This window comes from Lissotriton helveticus, chromosome 9 (genome assembly GCF_964261635.1).
Source record: "Lissotriton helveticus chromosome 9, aLisHel1.1, whole genome shotgun sequence".
Classification (NCBI taxonomy): domain Eukaryota; kingdom Metazoa; phylum Chordata; class Amphibia; order Caudata; family Salamandridae; genus Lissotriton; species Lissotriton helveticus.
Window position 1 is genome coordinate 913,546,005 of NC_136070.1, and position 24,598 is coordinate 913,570,602.

The following is a 24,598-nucleotide window of genomic DNA, read 5'->3' on the forward strand; positions in this document are numbered from 1 at the left end:
CCAGGAACGAATCTGACTAAAAGACTTTTCGAAAAAGAGCAAAGATGGGCATACAGGCTGTCTACCCACAAGTCGGGTTTGAATGATAATATCCCGTGGAATAGTGTATTGGCATGAATCACTATTCACAAACATTATCATGATGTACCGAAATTTGCACCGAACATCGCATAAAATGAAGACTTCACAACTATACTGTTAATAAAGTCGATTTCTGACTCTGTTCGCAGATCCGTTACGAGTTGCCCCTCTCTTTTGCACTGGCAATGAAGCTACCCCTATTTAAGCCCTAATAATGGAGGAATACCCTTCGAAAAACCACAATAAAACGATCTATCAAGAAAAACGATCGATCTCCATGGCAACGTAAACGAGAGACTCTCTCTGACTACGTCTGCCAGAAACAGATGACGCCAACCAAAAGCGCCGCCCTCGGAGCTCCCTGGTTGGCCAATGGCGGAGTCGCGTGACTACCCCACGTGATACGGCCACGCCCAACCAGGAAGCGCTCCAAACGATACTTTACCGGTAGCCACAGCGAGCACCGGTTACTCTTCGGGGCACCACCAGCCGGAACCAAGTAGGTTTACCGCCTGATGAACAGAAGCAGCAAGTAAGTGATGCGCAACCTTTTTAATGCGGGAACAAGAGGTTCCTCGTATTTCTGAATTGATAAGCCGGCGGGAAGGCTACAAATTCAATTGATCAGAACAACTATAACCGGGCATATCTTTCCTTTCTTTTTCTTCCTCTTTTCTATATAACGATTTTAAGGAGACGGACTCTTGCCGTCTTGGAAGTGCAGGTGCCCATGAAGCGGCAAAACCGCAAAGAAGCGTAAGCTAAAAACAATACCAGTCGCAATTCACCAAAAGCGACGTCACGACTGCCCACATATTCCAGTAGCCGTTCACTTCGTGATCACAAGTAGAGATCACTCACTCATAGCACGCCGATTATTTTTCACCAGCCATTCACAAAAATGCCAGAACTAGGTCGACACCACTTCTTTGGCATTATTTGAGTAGCGACCAGCCACAGTCCTATCATAGCACTGTAGCCATGTAAATAAAATAGATGAATCCCTCTGTTCCAACTCAGGATTATCATCTACTATTGACTTGGTATGGCTATATATGTTAAATGTGACGTATATGTATTGTCTACCCTAGTTTGTGACCCCGTCCTGTTTGTTTTTTGTTTCCCTGTTTTTACAGGTTTTTTCTTTGAACAAAAGAATAAGCACTTATTTTACACGAGTCCACAATTTGTGCACTCCAATCTGGACTAGGGCAGGACGCACCTTAGCGTGTGTGGACCACCCAGTTCAGTCACATGGTCCTGACGAAAACCAATGAATAATTTGATGGTTGAAACATGTAGACCCTTTTAAATTTATAGTATTTACCACACTTCACATAGCACACTTAGCTATTTTTATCAAACACTAATTATACCACCGAAGCCTACCTAATTAGGCATAGGTGCAACACGTTTTTAATTAAGGGTTCAAGCACTCAAGAATAAATTACTTGCAGTGAGTAGTGTTGGCCCTTTTTTAAACCACTTGTTTGATCGCCTTGTACATATAAAAGAAAAAAACGAACCAGCTCCACTGTAATCAGGTGTCGCAGCACACCCTATAGGCATTCGGCTTATGGGGTGGGACCCCGATGATGAAGCATGTCACCAACTAGGTTGGTGAGTGAGGGGTCTTCTATAAGGATATGCATTATCCGAAAACAGGCTGAGGCACATGGTGCTGAACTGAGCACCCTAGCCCCTATCCAGAGGAACGCATTTTTACGTTCTCTCTGTTTTTGAGTGGATACTCCTTTTTTGTTTTTGTAAGTAATTCTGGGGACCAGGAGTTCTCAAACTCACATTGATAAAGTGTAAAATCCCTTACTCTCTCGCTTTGTTATGTAAAAAAATAAATACCTTCCTGTAGCATCCAGGAGGGAACTGAAACCTTCAAAGAAACTATATGAAAGTGAAACATTCTCGTATTGGTGGATAAATATAGAGTGAGATATGCAACCAGAATTGATCGCTTGGGCTCCATCCAGGATGTGCCAAGAGAGATGCCATTGGCACGCTTTGCGAATAGGTTGGGACTTTCGGATCTCCGGCGCCACCACTGCCCCGAGGACAGAGGTTACTCTTACTTCTCTGGGACCCATAGGGTGTTCTTCAGACTGGATTATATTTTTTTCCCAGCAGGAGCGATAGGTAGGATAGGAAGAGCCGAGTATCTGGCTAGGGGCTTATCAGACCACTCGTCTCTCTGGCTCACCCTGGGGAGAATTTTTTGTCGCCTGGTTCCAGGATGGAGGATGGATGCAAGGGAATTACGAGAGTCTCACTGGAACTGAGGGTGGATACTGAGCTGTATTTCATAGAAAACAAGAGTCAGTTGACTTGCCTGTGATTCTCTGGGATGCCTAAAAACAGTACTCAAGTGCAGAATATAATAGTGCATAAAAAGAAGAGAAGTGAGGGAGATGGATGACATAGCACATCGGCTGGTGACTGCAGAAGGGGCCTCTGGTGTGGTCTTAGATCCTTTGGCCCTTCGCAGGATCACGGCCTGCACACGGAATATCACGCATTGGTGCAAAATGAGGCAAGAAAGTAGATACTAGCTATGCTACACCGTCTCTAAAATAGGAGTGACAAGGCAGGTAAGCTCCTGGCATGGCTAGGTCGTCGGGAGGCGAAGGTGCAAAGGGTCCCTACCATAATAGGTTGCAATGGCGAAAACTATGGTACAGATGGGAGTATTGCGGACACATTTGCAAGATAATATAAGGACTTCTACCGGTGGCGCCCTCTTGTGCAAGCCCAGCAAACTGAAGCCTACCTATCCACAGTGAATGTGCAGATCCTTCCGGGGAGAACAGTTTAGCCCTGGAAGAGGAAATCACACTACCTGAAGTACATGCAGCTACAGCAAAACTAAACTCTGGGAAGATCCCCTCTCCCTGTTGGCCTCCCAGTCAAATTCATTAGGAGAAATGACAGGATCATTGGTCCCCATCTCCTTAATATGTATCTTGAGGCAAGAGATGTGGGAACACTGCCACCAGATTTGAGTTGTGCTATGATAGTGGTAATTCATTATCTAGGGAAACCAGTGACGAGTTATAGTTCCTATCCCTCAATGTGAAGGGCAAGATTTTGGCAACAGTGTTGGCTATGTGGCTCACTGGCGTCATATCCCCCCCTAGTTCATAGGGACTAATCAGGCTTTATGCCACGGAGGTCTTGCAAATTCAGTCTCCGTAGACTCCACAATTGAATGGCAACAGTCCACCCCCGAAAGGAACCGCAAATATTCCTCTCCTTAGATGCTGAAAAGGCATTTGATGCAGTGCTCTGGCCTTTTTTGATGCAGGCTCTTAAGAGATTTGGTTTTGGCCCCAAATTCCTGGCCTGGATTGCATTGTTGTATCAGGCTCTGACGGCCACGTTGAGAGTAAATGGTTCCCTCTCCTCTGAGTTTCCTATTGGACAGGAACGTGACAGGGTTGACCTCTGTTCCCCAACTTGTTTGCCCAAACTCCTGAGCCATTGCCTGTAAGGTCCATGCCCATTCCAATATTAGAGGCTACCGGGTCGACAAAGCTAATGCAAAGAATTAGAGGATTTCACTGTAAGCAGATATCCTCTTGTATGTCACCCAGCAGAAGGAGCCGATCCCGGTGGTGTTCCAGGTCTTTGCATATTATAATGCTCAAGCAGGATACCCAATAAATCGGGACAAATCTGTCTTGTATCTGACGGGAGGAGAACTTGACTTGTCCACCCTTCCTGGGAGACTGCAGATACATAGGGAAGGTTTCCAGTACCTTGAGGTTTATGTAACCTCAAACAAAGAGTGTAGCTTAGAACGGAATCTTCAAGGGGTGATGGTGGATTTCTACACAGATGCGACTGCTGGAAGGTGTTACCACTGACACTGTTCGGCAGAACAGCCATGTTCAAAATGGTCACCCTACCAACATTTTTATATGTCCCCCAAAATACCTATTATAAGATCCTAGTTGATATTTTCACTAGGATAGGTGGGGAGGTCTGAAAATTGCTATGGGATGATGAACACCCTTGGGTGGCGTTGCAGACACTACAGCACAATGAATATGGTTGTATTGCCATACAGACATCCAAGCTTACTACTGGGCGGCTCACCTGATCGTCATTAATGACTGGAAATACACGCCCGGATATCATCCTATCTATGCACGGAGAGGTGTCCGTTCCAATCGGGGTCTTACGTGCATTACCTATATGAAGGGTCCGAGACGGCTACTGCCGGCAACCTAGGTGACGATTGAGGTTTGGAGCAGGGCGGGGAGGCATTTGGTGTGGGCAACTAGGAACACAAGAGAGACCCTTTGAGGGCGAGGTTGAAGGAAATTAGAAAGCTGAGGAGTTTCAGAGCTTGGGATCTCATTGGGATGTCTAAACTTGATTTCTTCGAAGACGGGGGCTTTATTCCCTGTGGCTCCCTTCAGCGTAATTACCAACTTAGTGACACACAATATTTCAACTATGTACCAGTCAGACATGCTTGGTGTGCAGAGGGCCTGGAAGCTCCCAAGATCCCTAAATATGCACCCTTGAAGAGTAGACTGCTCCAGGGAGAGCAAAAGGTAAAAGATGTTTCTTATACCTATAGAACAATAACGTGCCCGATGCTCTGACGAACTTGAGGAGAAAATTGGAAATTGAAGTAGGCCACCTGGATGCTATGGATTGGGAGGCTGCCCTAATGCACCCTAAGGAGGTGGTGATTAAATCAAGATTGAGACTCTTACATGTTAAGATTATGCACCAGGGCTATTATGACAGAGTCCTCTTGCAGAAATTTGAGCGAGGGCAATCCCTGACTTCATGAGATGCAGGGAAAGCTGGGGATCATTCATACATACACTTTGGGACTGTCCTACCATACAACCATATTGGCATGCAATTTTGAGTGAGTTGGGAATGATTTTGGTGGAGTTCTTTCCAGTTAGCCCACGTAAGTGCTCCTAGTTATACCAACTGATGTGGACGTCCCACGCGCCAACCTCCTTTTCTGCAACCTGGGCTTAGTGGTGCCTAAGAAGCGTGGCTAAACATTGGGGTGCCCCCGAAGAACCATCCCTTCAGGAGTGGAGGGAGGGAATGGCAGCTGAGAAGGCCAATTATAAAACCAGAGGGTGTCCAAAAAATGCTAGAAGATCTGGGGTTCCTGGATTAAATGCTTTGACACAGAATTGCTGGATGATAGATGTGTGTCCCCATCAATTCAGTCCTAATGTTCTATGATTTGCAACTGATAGTCTTTGTATGATTTCTGATACCTGTTTGGCTGCCTTTCAGTATCTAATTGCAAAATCTGTATCTGCTAATGTTGAATGGATGCTTTTCCGCTCTGAAACTTTTATTGTAGTAGGTGCGAGTTTGCGCACCATTTGTTGTACGCTGAGAAAACAAAATAAAATTATATATATTTATATATATATATAGGAGCAGATAATGTGAAATGTGTAGAAGTATTGCATAATGACAAAGGACACCACATACTTTTCTCCATTGGTTTTTGGGAGAATCTAAGTCCTGAACTCTAATATAATGCCATTGTGGATGCTGTGAACTAAACAAGTAGATTGGTCTGCGGAGCAAATAAGTCAAAGAATGAAGAAATATCAAGAAATGTAGGGGATAATGTGAGTGAGGTAAATTTATGTCAAGCAGGTGGTCAGGATAAAAATAAAAGTGTCAGGGTGTTCAAAGTCAAGGCACAGCTTATGGACCTTATACAGATTATATCAGTATGATGTAATTGTATTGTAATTGCATTTATATAGTGCTTACTACCCCTGATGGGGCGTCAAAACGCTTTTTCGGCGAATAGCACGCTACTCCGGAACCTAGCGAAAAATGAAAGTAATTTGAGGGTTGGATATGTTAGTCAGTTATTTGGCTTGAGAAGGGTAGTGGAGGGATAGGAGAGGGAAAAGGTTTGCATTTGTATAGCGCTTGCTACCCCTGATGAAGTGTTGAAGTGCTCTTCGGGCGAGTAGCACACCCCTCTGGGACCCATAGAGGATTAGTGGTGAATTAGTATAGTGAAATATGAAATTTGAGAAGTGGACATGTTAGTCTGTTATTGTGATTGAAAGGACAGTGGAGGAATAGAAGAGTGAAGGATTTAGATTTTTTGTTTTTTGGAGGTCATAGCAGTAGGCGGAGGCTTGGAATGAGTAAAAAGGGATGTGGAGGGGAAGAGTCAAAGGGAAGAGTTTAGAAAGGGTTGTTTGGGGGAATTTGTTTAGTAAACGAGGTTTTGGATGATGCAAGGAGTGGTAGAGTAGGGGAGAGTCTTGAAAGGGTTATTTAGGGGATCATAGTAGTGGTATGGGGTTTAGGATGAATGAGAGAGTGGATGTAGTGGATATATTGATAGAGGTATAGGGTGAGAAATAGGGTGGTGCATTGGAAAGAGTAGTGGAAAGAGGTTTGAGATGAGTCAGAGAGTGGAGGTAGAAGATACATTGAGAGAGGTGTAGGGTGAGAACAGGTAGTGCATTGGATATGCTGAATTAGAAGAAAGTAATAAATATATAGATCCATAAGGACATGGAAAGTATATAGATGCATAAAGGAAGTATATGTAGATTAAATATATTGACAGAGGTATAGGTGAGAAATAGGGTGGTGCATTGGAAAGAGTGGTAGATAGAGGTTTGAGATGCGCAAGAGTTGAGGTCGAGGATATATTGAGAGAGGTATAGGATGAGAATTGGGTAGTGTATTTTATGATTTTTTAGGAGAAAAGTAATAAATATATAGATCCAAGTACATGGAAGGTATATACATGCATAAAGTAGGTAAGTATATGTAGATTAAAGATGCATCAGATAAACTCTGGTTTTCAAGTGTTGTCTAAATGTTTAACATTATTATTATTATTATTACATTGAATTTGTAGGGCACACAGCTACCCCAAGGAGTTTCCCGGCGCCATCCCGGTAAGAAAGAAAAGGTAAAGAACAAAAGAAAGAAAATTAGAGATTGAAAAACCAAGTCTTCAAACTTCTACCGAATACACCATACACCGTTTCCTCGCATAGTGAGATAAGTAGAGAATTCCACAGGGTTGGTCCTAAATAAGAAAAGGACCGACCATGCAACCGAGAGAGTTTGATCTTCGGGACAATAAACCTAGTCTGCTGGGCAGGGCGCAGAGGGCGCAAGTATTGGTAGCGCTGAAGTAGATCTTGCAAATATTTCGGGGCCACTCCAGTTTTAATTATGAACATATAGCACAAGGCTTTAAATTTGACTCGGTTCTCCACCATCAGCCAATGTAGGTCACGAAGGAAGCGTGCGACAGAGGAAGACTTAGGCACATAACACAGCAGTCTTGCAGCCGCATTCTGCACCACTTGAAGTCTCTGGATCGTTGCTTTGTTAGAGCCTAGATAAAGAACATTGCCGTAGTCTAGCCTAGAGGTAACTAGATCATGGACTACTGTTCTCGGAGTAGAGAGGGGAAATCATCCATACAACATTTTCTTCAACCATTTTCAAATAGTAAAACAGGTGGCGGACACCTTGGTGACTTGCTGTTTCATCGATAAATGTTCGTCAACGATGAAGTTCAAATTACAAACATAATGTACCGGCAAGGGTAAGGCACCCATTTCAGAGGACCAGTGTTGAGGTCCCCAAAGATCATGTTTTTTTCCATAAGATAAGGACTTCCGTCGTGTCCCCGTTTAATTTGAGCAGGTTGTTTTGCATCCAGGACACAACTTTACTCAGACCTAACTGAAGAACAGAGGGTTCCGACCACTTAGAAGAAGAAAGGGAAAAGATGATCTGGGTGTCATCAGCATAAGAAAAAAGGGACATATCAGCCTCTTCAACAACATCCGCCAAAGGACAGACATACACATTAAACAGCAGTGGGCTCAGCACAGAAACCTGAGGAACTCCATAAGGGGACGGATAAGAGTTGGAGCTGGCTGACGCAGAGATGACCTGAAAAGCTCAGTCCGTTAGAAAAGAGCCGAGCCACTGCAGGGCTGACCCTGCCAAGGCCAAGGACTGCAAGGCTCTCAACAAGACAGAGTGAGACCAGTGTCAAACGCGGCGCTGAGATACAGCAAGATAAGTGCCGCCATATCACCCTCATCAAACCGGTGCCTTAACATTTCAGTGACTCCTAGTAGAGTTGATTCAGTGGAGAAACCAGCTCTAAACCCCGATTCCGAGGTATGAAGAAAATTCTGAGACTCAACAAAGGAGGTCAGCTGACCATTTACATGCTTTTCCAGAATTGTTTAAAAAAACTGAAGCAGTTTATACAAAGCAATACACATATATACTGTATAGTTATACAAAGCAATACACATATATAGGTACATATCTATAATACAAATAAATCCTTATATACAGAGTGATATGCTTATGTGGGGAAGAGCCAGTTCTTGAGTAGTTTTCTGAAGATAAGGTGGCTGTCCGTGGATCCTATGTGGGGGGGGGGGGAGGGGGTAAAGAGTTCTATAGTTTGACTGCTTGAACAGAGAAGGATGTGCCACCCATAGTTATTTTCTTATATATTGGGATGTAGAGGTGAGGGGCCACTCTGGAGCTGAGGTTCCTTTGTTGAATGTGTTTGGTGATTTTACTCCTGGATGAAGAGCGGTCACATTCCATATATGGCTTTGTGGGTGATACAAGCAGCTTGAACGTGGATCTTTTGGCAACCGGTAACCAATACAGGGCTTTCAAGGCAGGGGAAATGTGGTATTGCCTTTTGATATACAAGAGAAGTCTGGCAGCCGAGTTCTGAATCCGTTGTAGTCTTTTCATGGACGTTAAAGGTGATCCGAGGTAGAGGCTATTGGCGTAATCGAGTTCGGACAGAACAAGGAAGATGGAAGGTTGGACCTTGTGTGGAAATCCCAAATGGGGATAGATTAGTTGCAGAGTTTTTATAGTAACAGAGTGTCATCTTGCTAGTTTGCTCATCGATAGCTTGGAGTCCAGGGCCATTCCGAGGTTTCTTACTTCCTTCAATTCTTTAGGCAGTGATCACAGTTCATCAGGCCAGGCGGCAAGCAGGTCATAATCTTTCCAATTGCCACACATGAGTATTTCCGTTTTGTAGGTAATGTTGAAGTTAAAAGCTTTTTCCTTCAATCATATGTGTGTTTGTATTGTATATCTGTGTACTGCGACGCAGGGGTGATTTCTTTGCATTCCTTTCCACTGCACAACTATATATGTGTACATTTGTTTCTGACATTCCTTATCTGTCACTTGGCACCAGCAGTGCCTCAAACTGAATACACCATAATTTGTTAGTATAAAGCTCGACTACATTACCTGTGGCAGGTAATTTCTACTGTGCACATACACTCAATTGGCTGACAAAACTCTTCAATTACAGCCAGTGGCCATCTCTAGTGATCCGTCTCTACTTGTAACCAATTCATCTTAGGTTTTAGAAGGGCTTGTAATCAACTCCAACACTAATCTGCTGCTGCTTCAGAGAAAATCTGCTGTAAGAGATTTCTTTATGTTCCATAAAAGCACACCAGTGGTACTCAGTTCACAAGTAGACTGTGATCATTGAGTGGCTGCATAGCACAATCCAGTTAGGTTTTTAAAGATGAGCAACAAATGGAAAAGAATCTCAGCTGAAATGTTGGAAATCTTTATCACGCCTAATCATATTAGATATCCTGAAAACACAGAACATAAGGAACAAGCAAACTGAAGTCTTTTTTGAGAGACCAGGCTTAGCAGGGACCGTTTTTTACATACTGCGCATTTTCCTTGCTTGCGCCGGGCGCACCTTTTAAAAGGTGCGCCGGGCACAAACAAGGAAAATGCATTGTACAGGGATGAAAGTGCTGCCCCCAAAGTTCCGGCGGCAGCTTGTTCATGTGAAAAACAAAGTGGCTGCTTTGAAGCCGCTGGTGTTCACAGTGCAGGTGACAACCTGTCTGCACTTTAAAGGGGGATTTGAGATCTCCTTGCAAGCGGATGCAGTGAGTGACTGCACCCGCCTGCAAGGGGATGTCTTTGGGTGGGAGGGGGTACATGAGACTCCCTTTCCCACCTCCAGAGGGCTGCCATCAGGGGGCGCACTGTCAGTGCGCCTCCTGACTGCTTCTTTGCCTCTCCGCCTGCGTCTGTAATACGGCCCAGAGACAAAGGGATTTCCTCATTTGCATGGGGCCACGCCAAACGAAGCAAAGCCCTCTGATCATAGCGCTGGTGCCTTATGTACGCCAGCGCCATCGGTATTACAGAAGAGGATGCACAAGTGTCTGCAGCCCCTTCTGTAATACCAACGTACCCTGGTGAGGTGTAAATTGGGCAGAACGCCAGTTGCGACCCCAGGCCACTTCTGTCATACGCCCTAGGTAGCAAGGTACAGAAGTAAGGTAATGGGTAGAGGCCAAAATAGGAGCCCAGGTGGTGTGTGTTCAACAGTCTCAAGGGCCACTTTGTGTATCATGGTTCTAAAACCTATGGAATCCTCAAAGAAGCATAGATTTAGGCACTCAAAGCAATCAGACATATTCAAGAAGGGTACCACGAAAACTACCACATGTACTTGTAAAACTGAAATTTTAAGAAGGTGACAATGAAAAAAAAAATTTGACAAACTATAGTAAATACTTTCAAATGAAAATGTACAGTGGATCTGTCGCAGAGCAGCTTCGACCATATACATAAATAAAATACATCACATCCTCACCTATGTTTTCCAACCCATCGAAGTTAACCGGAGAGCCACTCAAATCCACAGCTTCTACGGGTACGTCTTTGTGATTTACGAAATCCCAGCTAAATTTTCCTTTCTTGTTTGCACGAAACCACTCCTGCTGACCCTGAAACCTTCAATATGACAAAAAGAAAGACCAGACTTCATATATTTAAAGATAAAAAACCCATGGCAATCATGGAATTCAAAAACGTTCTGCTAGGGCTTATTGGCCTGTGGTCCAAATGAAACATGGCACAGGTACCTTATGTTGTCCTCTAAAGCCTGAGAGACATCATCCTATGTGAAACATATCACTTCCAAATATGCATGAATCAAATGTGTCCATCAGCATCATTTTTTAATAGCAATCATTCTCTGATCAGGTGAGAGAGGTTCAAAAGGGCACCCAGAGAAGCACAAGTTATAACTTCGCTCCAATAACAAGGGGACTGGCTGGCAGCGAGGTGTATTTCTCCCTTCCTCTCTAAGGCTTGATGTATAGCATTCAGAGAGAGGTCGAACAGAGACAGGTAATGAAGTGAGCAAGCCAGAACCAGTACCAACACTATCCCTCCTCCGCTCTCCCCAATATGCTAACGTGTCTTTCCAGGGCATGCCAGACTAGAAATATTGGTGTCCATAAACAGCATATATAATGCAGGTAGTAGTGTTTTGTCCTCAAACAGTATGTAGAAATGGTTAAGAGAAAAAGAACTCCAATGACATTAGAAGTTACAAGCCAGGATAATTGCATGCTCAGAGCCCTTGTATCTTCTTCAGGAACACTGCTAGGTCATTATATTTAAGGAGGGATAGCATACTATTGTTTTATTATGTTTTTAGGCACAGCATGGGAAAGGAGGCATGGGCTGGAAAATTCTTGCAAAATGTATCTGACTTTTTTTGAAGCAGGTGTGGGGTAAGGAATAAGAAGTGAGAGGACGCTGGTGTTGTCACAGGGGACATCTTCACCTACAAGATAACAGCTTAGTGAGCAACACCTACGCGGACCTGTTGAGAAATCAAGAGGTGCATGTACTTAACATTTTTAAAGAGGTAGGAGGAGTAAACAGACTGCTAATGGCTTATTTTTCATATGCAGTAAACGTACAAGAGGAGACACTCGATTATTTTAAGTTTACAGGTGGGTTGTAAAACTTTTTGATGGTTTGTATGTGTTTATATAACAAAGAAGAGACAAGGCTGGTCACTTTTAATTGGTTTGTAGCTGCTTCTGATGTTTATTGGATGTTTATTTAGGGTGTGGGGGTTAAAGGGTGAACATCAGCACCTGGTGGGGGAAGCTGTGTCATCGGACGAGTATATGGCCACTAGGGGCCAAGCGAAGTGGCTGCTGCTCTCCATTACCCACTCTCGACCCTTGATGCCAAAAGCGCACAGGAAAGGACAGGTCTGAATAGTGGTGAAAATGGGAGGGCAGAGTAGAGGTAACAACATGGGAGCGTTGAATATGCAATTAACACATGGACTCAATGTAATGTGATTAGTGAACAGTGATAGAGGCAACAAATATAGTGTGCACCAGGCTTCCCCTTCCGATGTGTTATCACTCCTTTTCTCCTATACAACTTACCAACAGACTACCTTTCAGAAAAGCTCAATGCCACTTTTCTCTAAGGCACATCCACAAATGTCTATGGCAGGGGCAGAACAACAAGAATTGTTCAAAGCAAAGAATGAAGTTGGGAATTTCTCAGCATGGGTCAGTATCCCTTTCAGAGGGCAAGCAGGGGTGGTTACGGGGCCAAACCGTCCAAGACTCCCTCGGTTGGGAGGTGGTTTGAGGTGGATACAGAGACGTGAACGGGGACTCACAACTGAAAATGCTCTCAGCAGCAGCAATACATCACTGTCCAGCAAAACACTCACTTTTATGAGAAAAAAACCCCATTGCAAACACAAAGGAGAAACGGAACATTCACAAACAAGTGCACAGTTCCCCTGAGATCAGGGCTCTAGTGTTTCTTTAGCCGGTCCCACAGTCCCACTACCGCTTCGATCCTAGCGATAGTAGTTATTCTCCATTCACTATAGACAAATTCCAGGGCAAGCCCCACTAGTATTTCGAGTCTCACGAGTCCACTCTTACACTATTTCAAAGTCACCAGTTTTCCAGCAACACAGCGCTAACTAGCAAGCAAATTTCCCCAGGGCCGACTGGCCTGTTATCAGTGCTACTCACACCTGCATGCTTGGAGCATCTAGAGTTCCAGAGTTGCAGGGTCAGGGTCTTAGAGCAACAGCAGCTGAATCAGGCTTTTCGCCGCACACTGCCCAGCTGGCTGCACTCAGCAGGGCCAGAGTTCCTCACATGTGGTCACGCTAAGAATCAACCATAGCTCCTCCTTGCAGTTTAAGGGTCCGAAAAGAGAATAAAGAACAGGGCTGGGAGTCCTGGGCTAACCGGTTGATGCTCATATCACTGTGCCCGACATCCACATGCATGTGAACTTTAAGGCCTGTGTTGTGGGATTGTCAGCTTCAGAGACATCCCTAATGTAACAGACTGTTTTTAAGAGGGAGCAGGGGAGCATACGCTTTAAAAGAAGCAGAACCCCAACATGAAACATTCAGACCCTAAATCACATTAAGTATCTGGAAATGGACTATAAGAAGGGGAGGTTGCGACCCCAAAAACTGTCATCTGCCAAGCAGCCAGACAGGCTTCATGAGGAGGGGAGGGTAAGCTCTGCAAGACTTCTGCCTGTGGACTGGGGGTAAATGTCTGCTACTCTCCCTGCTCAGTCAGGGGACATCCCCCAGGGAATCCAAGAGCATCCAACCGGGAGCACCAGCGCCTGCCTGATTACCAGGACCAGTGTGCTCTGTGAGGAAGAGGAGAGCGATGGAGGGAGGAAGGTCCAGTGGGGAGCCCTGTCAAGTGGACTCCTTGTGTGAGGCACAAGAAATGTTGCTACACCAATCAGGTTGTTGCACGTGTACACGACAGAGTCGGAAGCCCCCAAATGCCAGGAGAGGGCCACCCTGAAGATAGCCGTGTAAAAGACTGCCATGCCGTAAGGGTCGACGCCTTGTGCAGTAGCGCTGCGGCGACCCCAAATGCCAGAAGGGGTCGCAATGGTGAAAGACGGCAGTGTGGTAAGGGCCGAAGCCGTGTATGGTAATGGTGGGGCGACCCCATATACTAGAAGGGGCCGCCATGGATAACTCTGTCATATTGATGGAGATGCATCCCGTGGACAGTGAGCGGTGGGGACCCCATATATCAGCAGTCACTGGAACCACCAAGGGCTACAACTTGTTCTGCCCCGTTCGATAAGCAAGGACGCCATGGGAGCACTGTCACACAAGGGTGGGGTCAAGATCAGAATTGTCATAATGAACCCCCCTACCCTCCCTAGGGAGTGTGTGAACTCTCACGCTGCAGGAGATGCCTCAGGAAACCTCAGATCGCTGCCGGAGTGCAGTCACGAGGGACAGAGCCAGCACATGCTGAGTGCAGCTGGGGAATCCGCGTGAAGCTGACTCAACTGATATGGATAGTAACCAAAGGAAAGGGTTTTTAAGAATGAGGGGAAATACTGGGCGCTCAGCTAACTGTTTTCCGCAAAGAAAGGGTCAGAGAAAGTAGTTGAGTGGAGGTACAAAGAGGGCGAGGGGATAAGCCCTATAACCCCTCAATATGTGTGTTGCACAACCAACGCACAAATTTACATAAAGGACATGCCCTATGCAAACTGCAATGAGAATCAAACATGGGATCGTATCCTGTTAAGTCAAAACATATTCGCAACACAGCTGCCAAGAAAAACACAGTTCCTTTAGATTGATGAACTCTTTGTTTAATAGTTCTTGCACGCCAGCCGACACGTGTTTCGTCGCAATTGGAATGTAATTTCCACTACTTCTCAGGGCTGTGGAGGGAGGCAAAATTGGCAATGGAGTATACAAGACATATATTGTTATACTTTTCGTGTATACCGGTTGGTCAGGTGTAACCAGTGGTGCACTTTTTTATACTTAGCCCTATATAAAGTGAAAAAGTTTTTATGGACACGCATAGTGGAAACCAAAAAGGGGGAACCAATACCAGGGTTGTGTAGGAAAATGAGGAAAAAATGTGACGGTTTAAAACTATCAATGTACGGCGGGTACATGTCTGATTATTTCAGATGCCGGATGGAAGGAGAACGGTGGGTGTCGTGAGTCTACGTGTCAAAACATGCAAGTGCCCTATACATTCTGTCACTCATACGTAAATACTGGAGAAAAAAACATTGTACCTTTAGGAAAGGAAAGGTGTAGATGAAGGTCTGTAGGTATATGGGAGAAAGAAAAATAAGAGGAAAATTGTAAACATGGGCCCTAATGAGGACAATGCTCTCACACCAGATAATTGCTCAAAGAAATCAAATATTTCTCCAGCTCACCGCTAAGCCGGTGATAATTCCGACCCGGCTTCGCTGAAGACCAGGTGTGTTATGTAGAAGGTCCACGTCAAGGACCCGTGAGTTCTGTGAAAGCATACCACAAGGAGCAAAGACAGGGAGGGAGGGGTAAACATAAACGGAGTATTAAAAACATGCCATGAACCTGTTTCGAAAGTAGAGCACGAGCATACATCCGGGGAATGGGGGGCGGGGGAGGTTTTTAACTTAATGGGGGTTGTTAATCTGTGAAGGTGGGGTTCCATTGCAGACTTTCAATGTTACCAGATAAATGTGAGGTCTCACCGGGAATCAAGAGCTCGTGTGTGAGATCTTGGTCGTTAACTTTATTCAGAGGTATGAAAGTGGGGCTGGTTAGGTCCTCCACGGAGGTCCGAAATACTAAATAAAAAGGATAACAAGAGGAAGACAATGACGGGAGGTACTTAATTAACTGCGCCTGACCAGCGCGCTACCAATTAGATCTAGAACAAAAGAAAACCGTAGACTTGTTCTAATGTAATGTTAATTACCCGTAATGGTGTTTCAGAAAGTCTCTTATTGCAGGCTAGTGGTCGGTTACATACGGCGAACGTATCATTTCCTGTGTGTTCAAGGGCCCTAAACGGAGAAGCGGGAGACAGGGGGTAAGTAACGTCAGTGAAATAGTTCAGACATAATTCTGATTCCCTGCGTTCTCATTTTCCTGGACACTTACCAGGTTGCCGGTCGGGCTTGTTCTTCAGCGCTGCAGGGTCGTAGGGTGGGTCGATCGTGTTCCTGGTAGTGGACACGTGACCCGAACCCGGTAGTCCTTAAGTACTGAATATCTGAAAATGCAAGCCCCAGATTTAGGTAGCTAGAGCGCGGGAGAGTAAGACGTGTATACCGTGATTATCGGAGGAAGTGAGTCAAACGAAATAGTGAGAATGTCGCTATACATCTGGATTCGTAAAGAACTCGAGTGCGGGTGCGACTCGAGAAAGACTTTCTGTACGGAAGATCTATTCAAGAATATATTCGGATATAAATTCTTTTAATGAGTTAAAGAGCACGTTCTAAGACCCGGATATGGGAGACTGGAACGATCATAGTCATAATTATCAGATTTATCAGACAGGCGAGTGTATCATTTCAAATGCTCTGCCTGAGGTTGAGTAAATGAAGGATTCCGTTGGGGCAGAGTACGTATTATAAGAGTTGAGACACATTCCTGTGTGAGGGTGTGTCCTAATAAACCGTCTTTGTAGTTCTCAGACGAAAATAGTCAGGATACTAAATAAGACAAACAGACCTATGGTGTGGTCCATGCATGCACAATAAAAACACTTGTAATCAATTGGAAGGTGAACATGCAGCCACACTGTGCCTGTGAACCGCTGATAAGCAGTGCTGTACATACATTGTGGTACAGAGACATTTAGTATAGAATCTTGTAGAACATAACAATCGTTCCATTTCAGAACACATAAAGCCTTAACCAGACTATTAAAGACATCCTCAAATGAATGGATCTGCACAAACGATGGATATCAACCACAGTGCATACATGTGTTTCTTGGTGCACTGAAGTTCTTGTGAGGTCTCGTGAAAGTAGTCTGTAAGTGTATATATATACACATTTCAGAAGTATCAAAGTACAGTTTATACATACATATATAGTGAAGATAGAGCACTATGCGGAGTGGTTAATGTTCGCATAGTACAAAAATCATCGTCATCAGGCATGGACAGCATATATAGCCGTATATTACAGTAAATCTAATTTTTAAGGTAATACAGGTCGGTTCAATTCAGAACATCAGTATGTAATGATTAAAAGGCACCGTATGTTACATCCCATTCGGGAATGTGTACACCTGGAACTTTACTCTACATATATTCGGTTGTATAATTAGTCACCCAGAAAATATTGCAGTTCTTGGTCATAATTGAGCCCATGGCTCACCGCACAAAGGCGCAAAATCCACATTGCTTCAAGGCGCCTTAACCGAAGTTCTCTGTTGCCACCTCTTACGTTGGGTTGAGCAATCTCGATACCGCAAAAGGTTACTTTTTTGTCTGAGGTCTGATCCTGGCATGCAGCCGCGTGCAAGGCAACAGGATACTTGAGGTCCTGTTTATGAATAGCTCTCATGTGTTCCGCTATTCTATCCTTGAGGGGTCGGATCGTGCTGCCCACATAATATTTTCGGTAAGTACATTCGATAATGTAGACCAGTATTTCCCAAACTGGGGTCCGCAGACCCCCAGGGGTCTGTGACACATTCCCAGGGGGTCCGTAGGGAACAGTTGTAAAAGCACATTAAAGTTTCTTGTATAATTAGCAGCTTCCCGGCAACAATAAAAGTGTCAAGATAATGCCAGTGATTAATGTACCTGCTGGAGCATGAGGAGAGTTTTGTTCAGTGGCAGCTTTGACTTAACTAATGTAGCACAGAGGGTTAATGTGCCTACTGCAAAGAACGTGTAACATGCATTTTAAAAAGCAGTATTTTATGTGCATAGGTTCGTGGGTACTGCTTTTGTCACAGAGATTTTTTCATTACTGTGCACTTCATAAGTGACAATCATAATGTAGCAGAGGGACCTATAAACTGTCAAAGAGCTGGTTGCAAACTGCATGGTACCAGTTAGTAACTTATGTTTTTCCCAGTTATTCATTATCCTGATGCTGCTAAAAGACTTATTTAGGTGGAAATACATTTTAATGCTAAAGTCAGTGCTAGCCACTGTGTTATGTTCTGAATCCTGAGTTTGTGCTTTTCCAGACCAAGCACTCTTTATATACACACTGGTTTACATGTATGATTCAATGTCTCTATATGTGTGTGATGTAATGTGCTCTGACATCCTACAATGGTATGAGAGATGCTATAAGACAATTTAAATGCATGTGACAGAGGAGCTATTACTACAATAGAAAATACTAAGGGCCAGATGTACGATCCGTTTTTATATGCGCGAACGGGTTCGCGAACCTGTTTGCCCATGCAAAAACCTATTGGGCCATGTACATTGCCTATTTCGCGAGTTGCAATTTGTTTGCGACTGGCTAAATAGTTTTTGCAACTTGCTATATGGAAGGGGCATTCCCTTCTAAATAGCGAGTCTCAAAACCATGTACAAATGTTTGCAGTCGCAAAACACTCGCAATTACCACCTACTTCAAGTAGATGGTAATGCATTCGCAAATGGGAAGGGGTCCCCAAAGGACCCCTTCCCCTTTGCAAATGCATGCAAAATTATTTTTTAAGGGCAGGCAGTGGTCCCAGGGACCTCTGCCTGCCCTTTGAAAATGAAACGAAAACGTTTCATTTTCTTTTTTTTTAAATGCATGGTAAACGGGCTGCATTTTTTTAAAACTGCTTTATTTAAAAGCAGTCCCAGACATGGTGCCCTGCAGAGCCCAGCTAGCCACCATACCTGGGGGGGCTGGCATTCCCAATGGGCTCGCAAATTGCGAGAGGCTCATTAATATTAATGAACCTCGCAATTTGCGACCCCATTGGGAAGCCCAAACAGTGTTAAACACACTGTTGTACATTTCATTTAGCGACTCGCAATTTGCCACTCCCAATGTGTCGCCAATTGCGAGGCGCTAAAGGAAATGGTCGTACATCTGGCCCCAAAATCCTTAGTACTTGTATTTGTTTTGTGTGCACACGTGTGTATTTTTTTCGAATTACTGTTTTAATATTTGAAACTTAACTCATACAAATTGTTTGGGGGTCCCCGGCTTCCAGTGGTGACTCAATGGGGGTCCTCAGGAGTCAAAAGTTTGGGAACCACTGATGTAGACCACAAATCGTGTGGTACAGTTAATGTTGGTTCTGATTGAGTACGGTTCACCTTTGGGTCCACAGAATTGTTCGATTCCGTGTTTCGCCCATCTGCACATGGAGCAGAAACCACATTTATAAAAACCCTGGCTGTGTGGTGTAAGCCAGATGGTGCTCGTGATGCTCTGCTGAACCGTTGGGCTAAGCCTGTTCTTTTAAGTTCTCCCTCTCCTGAATGTTATTTGTGGGAACTCTGCAATGTGTTCTTGAATGGTTGTGTCTGATCGCAAAATCCCCCAATGTTTGGTGAGGCTTTTGCGAATAGAGTGATGCAAGCCATTGAAATCAGTGATTAATCGAATCTGTGTAGCACCGGATTGTGTTCTGGCTTGTTTTTTAAGTGTTTCAGACCTCTTGACTTTTTTGATTCTCTGGGTAGCTTTCACTAGGATATTCTCTGTGTAGCCCCTCTTACGAAAGCGGTTTTTAATCTCTTGTAAATCTCTTTTGAATACTGTGTCATCGCTGCAGTTCCTGCGAGCTCTAAGAAATTCTCCATAAGGTATGGCCCCAATTTGATGGGGGGGATGCGAGCTAGTCGTGTGTAAAACTGCGTTGCAGGCAGTACTCTTCCTGAACAGTTTGCTTTGTAGGATGCCATCCTCAACATAGATTTCCAAATCTAGAAATTCAATCTTAGTGGTGCTAGATTGCATCGTGAAGCTCATTTCCCATGTATTGTTATTCAGGTGTGTATAAAAGTCCTGTAGAAGTTCTTTTGTACCTGACCAGAGGAGAATGCAATCGTCTATATATCGACCCCAGAATATAATGGAGTCTACAAAGGAGCTGCCCTTGGGTCCCCATATCAAGTTTGTTTCTAAGGCGCCCATAAAGAGGTTTGCGAAGGATGGAGACAATTTCGAACCCATGGCCTCCCCCTTTGTCTGCCTGAACCATAAGTTGTCACACATGAAATAATTATTTTTCAGAATCAGTTCCATCATTGCTATGAGCATATTCGTGTGCTGCCACATAGTAGCAGGTCTGTTGTGAAGTGTTTTTCTGATGACCTTCATGCCCAGTTCGGGATTAATGATAGTGTAGAGTGCTACCATCAAACGTGGCTAAAATGGTCCCTGTTTGCCATTGCAGATCTGATAGTGTGTTCAAAATATGCTTCGTATCTTGGATGCAAGATGAAAGATTTCATACTATGGGTCCCAGGAAGAGGTCAACATACTCCGCTAATCTCTCCGTGGGTCCCCCTATGCCCGATATAATGGGTCTGCCTGGTGGAAATGGAAGATGTTTGTGCAACTTGGGTAGCGTGTATAGCCAAGGAATACAGGGTCTGAACACTTTTAGGTACAAGTATTCTTCCTCATTGAGTAAGCCTGTCTCTTTCCAGATGCCAAGTTTCTTGTTGATTTCGGTGGTGAGGGCCCCCATGGGGTTATGGTCCAGGCGCTAATAGCAGGAGGTATCCCGCAGTTGGCTGTGGATCTCTTCCAGGTAGTCTTTTTTTATCCATGACCACCACATTGCCACCCTTATCCGCCTCCCTAATGATGATGTCATGATCCTTGGTGAGATGGCGGAGTGCTACCCTTTCACCTTGTGTGAGATTATCTCTGTATTTCAAGGTTTTGTGATCTTTTCTGTCGTCAAGTCTTTCGATGTCCTCTAGGACACGTTTATGGAAATTATCGATTGCATTCCCTCCTGGCAAGGTCGGAATCCACTTGGATTTGGACCTCAAGCCACTTACAATACTGAAATCTGACTCAATATTAAGTTCCTCTACAAGTCGCTCCATATCATAAGGTGTTTGCTCTATGTCTGTGAGCGAGAGTAGTAGTTGTGTGGTTTGTATGTTACTAATTGATAAAACATCAGATGCAAACTGAGTCGGGATGTTTCGAGATGCTTTATTTGAGGATTCATTATTTGCAAAGTGTTTTTTCAGTTTCAAATTGCGGATAAATTTGAATAAGTCAATTTTGAGTTTGCAAATATCAGCAGTGGCATAGGGATTAAAGTTGAGACATTTGCTTAAAAGTGTGGTCATGTCAGGGGTGAGGGTCTTGAAGGAGAGGTTTATGACTTGTACCTACTCAACTCCCATGTTATGCAGTTCTTCGAGGTCCCCGATCTCAATTTCCTCCTGTACTCCTCTGCACCCGCCCCTCCTGGTTTTGGATCTGGGATTCTGTTGCCTCTTCTTATGCGTTGAATTTCGCATAAAAAAGGAGGACTTTCCCTCTTGGCCCATGTTAATTGAAACATCCGTTCGCTGCCACTCACACTCACTGTGCTAAGGGAGGTATTGCTTGAGGAAGCAGAACCAAGTCCTGTTTGTCATCCTATTCTTGTCTGGTTGTGTAGGCTTACGTACCATAAAGTCATATTTCTTGGCATATGTAAATACCGTCCCTTCTTTATAATCCGCCTCATCCCTTTTTAATTGCCTGGCTTTGCGATTCTTGATTTCATTTTGGTGTTTTAAAAGAATCTCATCATGAATAGTATAGTTTTTTACAGTGGCTTCAGGCAAATTCAAATCCTTAATTTCTTGTTCTAGGAGTGCAATTTCCGATTGGAGTTTTGTGACTTTGCGGTCAGCACTCTCTATGAGGATGTCCATAAGAGTAATGGAATTGTCTATAAGTGCCCCCTCCCATTTACTTAGAAGATCGGTATCTAGATCGTCATCAGTGGGAAAGATTTGGGCTCTGAGCCCCCTAGGTATACGTTTAAGACGTATGTACTGTCTTAATGTGGTGCCATCCCACCACTTGGAATTTTCCTGTTTCTTCAGTTTTTCCAATTTAACAAATTTGTCTTTAAGACCTTCCTTAGTAGGTGGGTTCCCACTAGAAGGTAGCCTTCTGTGTGGACATACCCTTAGCTAGGCTCTCGAACATTTCCTCGGCAGCTTTATCTCTATTCATATTGAAAAGCAAAGAGTTAGGAGTGTCTAGCTCTATGGAGAAGGATTTGCGTAGCGGCTGCCCCCCTGCTCTGTAGGGATAGTAACCAAAGGAAAGGATTTTTAGAAATGAGGGGAAATACTGGGTGCTCAGCTAACTGTTTTCCGCAAAGAAAGGGTCAGAGAAAGTAGTTGAGTGGAGGTGCAAAGAGGGCGAGGGGATAAGCCCTATAACCCCTCAATATGTGTGTTGCACAACCAACGCACAAATTTACATAAAGGACATGCCCTATGCACACTGCAATGAGAATCAAACATGGGATTGTATCCTATTAAGTCAAAACATATTAGCAACACAGCTGCCAAGAAAAACGCAGTTCCTTTAGATTGATGAACTCTTCGTTTAATAGTTCTTGCACGCCAGCCGGCACGTGTTTCGTCGCAATTGGAATGTAATTTCTGCGACTCCTGAGGGCTGGGGAGGGATACAAAATTGGCAATGGAGTATACAAGACATATATTGTTATACTTTTCGTGTATACCGGTTCGTCAGGTGTAACCGGTGGTGCACTTTTTATACTTGGCCCTATATAAAGTGAAAAAAATGTTATGGACACGCATAGTGGAAACCAAAAAGGGGGAACAAATACCAGGGTTGTGTATGAAAATGAGGAAAAAATGTGACGGTTTAAAACTATCAATGTACAGCGGGCACATGTCTGATTATTTCAGATGCCGGATGGAAGGAGAACGGTGGGTGTCGTGAGTCTACGTGTCAAAACATGCAAGTGCCTTTTTATATTGTGTCACTCATACGTGAATACTGGAGAAAAAAACCTTGTACTCTTAGGAAAGGAAAGGTGTAGATGAAGGTCTGTAGGTATATGGGAGAAAGGAAAATAAGAGGGAAATTGTTAACATGGGCCCCAATGAGGACAATGCTCTCACACCAGATAATTACTCAAAGAAATCAAATATTTCTCCACCTCACCGCTAAGCCGGTGATAATTCCGACCCGGCTTCGCTCAAGACCAGGTGTGTTATATAGAAGGTCCACGGTAAGGACCCGTGAGTTCTGTGAAAGGATCCCGCAAGGAGCAAAGACAGGGAGGGAGGGGTAAACATAAACGGAGTATTAAAAACATGCCATGAACCTGTGTCGAAAGTAGAACACGAGCATACATCCGGGGAATGGGGGGCCTGGGGGGGGGGAGGTTTTTCACTTAATGGGGGTTGTTAATCTGTGAAGGTGGGGTCCATTGCAGACTTTCAATGTTACCAGATAAATGTGAGGTCTCACCGGATATCAAGAGCTCGTGTGTGAGATCTTGGTCGTTAACTTTATTCAGCGGTATGAAAGTGGGGCTTGTTAGGTCCTCCAAGGAGGTCCGAAATACTAAATAAAAAGGATAACAAGAGGAAGACAAAGACAGGAGGTAATTAATTAACTGCGCCTGACCAGCGCGCTACCGATTAGATCTAGAACAAAAGAAAAGTGTAGACTCGTTCTAATGTAATGTTATTTACCAGTAATGGTGTTTCAGAAAGTCTCTTATTGCATGCTGGTGGTCGATTACATACGGCGAACGTATCAGTTCCCGTGTGTTCAAGGGCCTTAAACGGAGAAGCGGGAGACAGGGGGGAAGTACAGTCAGTGAAATAGTTCAGACATAATTCTGATTCCCTGCATTCTCATTTTCCTGGACCACGCAAATACACTTACCGGGTTGCCGGTCTTGCTTGTTCTTCAGCGCAGCAGGTTCGTAGGGTGGGTCGATCATGTTCCTGGTAGGGGACACGTGACCCGAACCCGGAAGGCCTTAAGTACGAAATATCTGAAAATGCAAGCCCCGAATGTAGGTAGCTAGAGCGCGGGAGAGTAAGACGTATATACCGTGATAATCGGAGGAAGTGAGTCAAACGAAAAAGTGAGAATGTCGCTATACATCTGGATTCGTAAAGAACTCGAGTGCAGGTGCGACTCGAGAAAGACTTTCTGTACGGAAGATCTATTCGAGAATATATTCGGATATAACTTCTTTTAATGAGTTAAAGAACACGTTCTAAGACCCGGATACGGGAGACTGGAACGATAATAGTCATAATGATCAGATTTATCAGACAGGCGAGTGTATCATTTCAAATGCTCTGCCTGAGGTTGAGTAAATGAAGGATTCCGTTGGGGCAGAGTACGTATTATAAGAGTTGAGACACATTCCTGTGTGAGGATGTGTCCTAATAAACCGTCTTTGTAGTTCTCAGACGAAAATAGTCAGGATACTAAATAAGACAAACAGGCCTATGGTGTGGTCCATGCATGCACAATAAAAACACTTGTAATCAATTGGAAGGTGAACATGCAGCCACACTGTGCCTGTGAACCGCTGATAAGCAGTGCTGTACATACATTGTGGTACAGAGACATTTAGTATAGAGTCTTGTAGAACATAACAATCGTTCCATTTCAGAACACATAAAGCCTTAACCAGACTATTAAAGACATCCTCAAATGAATGGATCTGCACAAACGATGGATATCAACCACAGTGCATACATGTGTTTCTTGGTGCACTGAAGTTCTTGTGAGGTCTTGTGAAAGTAGTCTGTAAGTGTATATATATATACACATTTCAGAAGTATCAAAGTACAGTTTATACATACATATATAGTGAAGAAAGAGCACTATGCGGAGTGG

At 44.1% G+C, this 24,598-nt stretch overlaps 1 protein-coding gene across 1 annotated transcript in view; it reads right to left on the minus strand.

Moving 5' to 3' along the window:
• The window catches only part of LOC144783052 (distal membrane-arm assembly complex protein 2-like), a 103,525-nt gene that overhangs the window by 29,700 nt on the left and 49,227 nt on the right, over positions 1–24,598 (minus strand). The window contains exon 4 of the mRNA XM_078662225.1: positions 10,772–10,911. Within this exon, the coding sequence (XP_078518351.1) occupies positions 10,772–10,911 (140 nt within the window). The remainder of the gene's footprint in view (positions 1–10,771; positions 10,912–24,598) is intronic.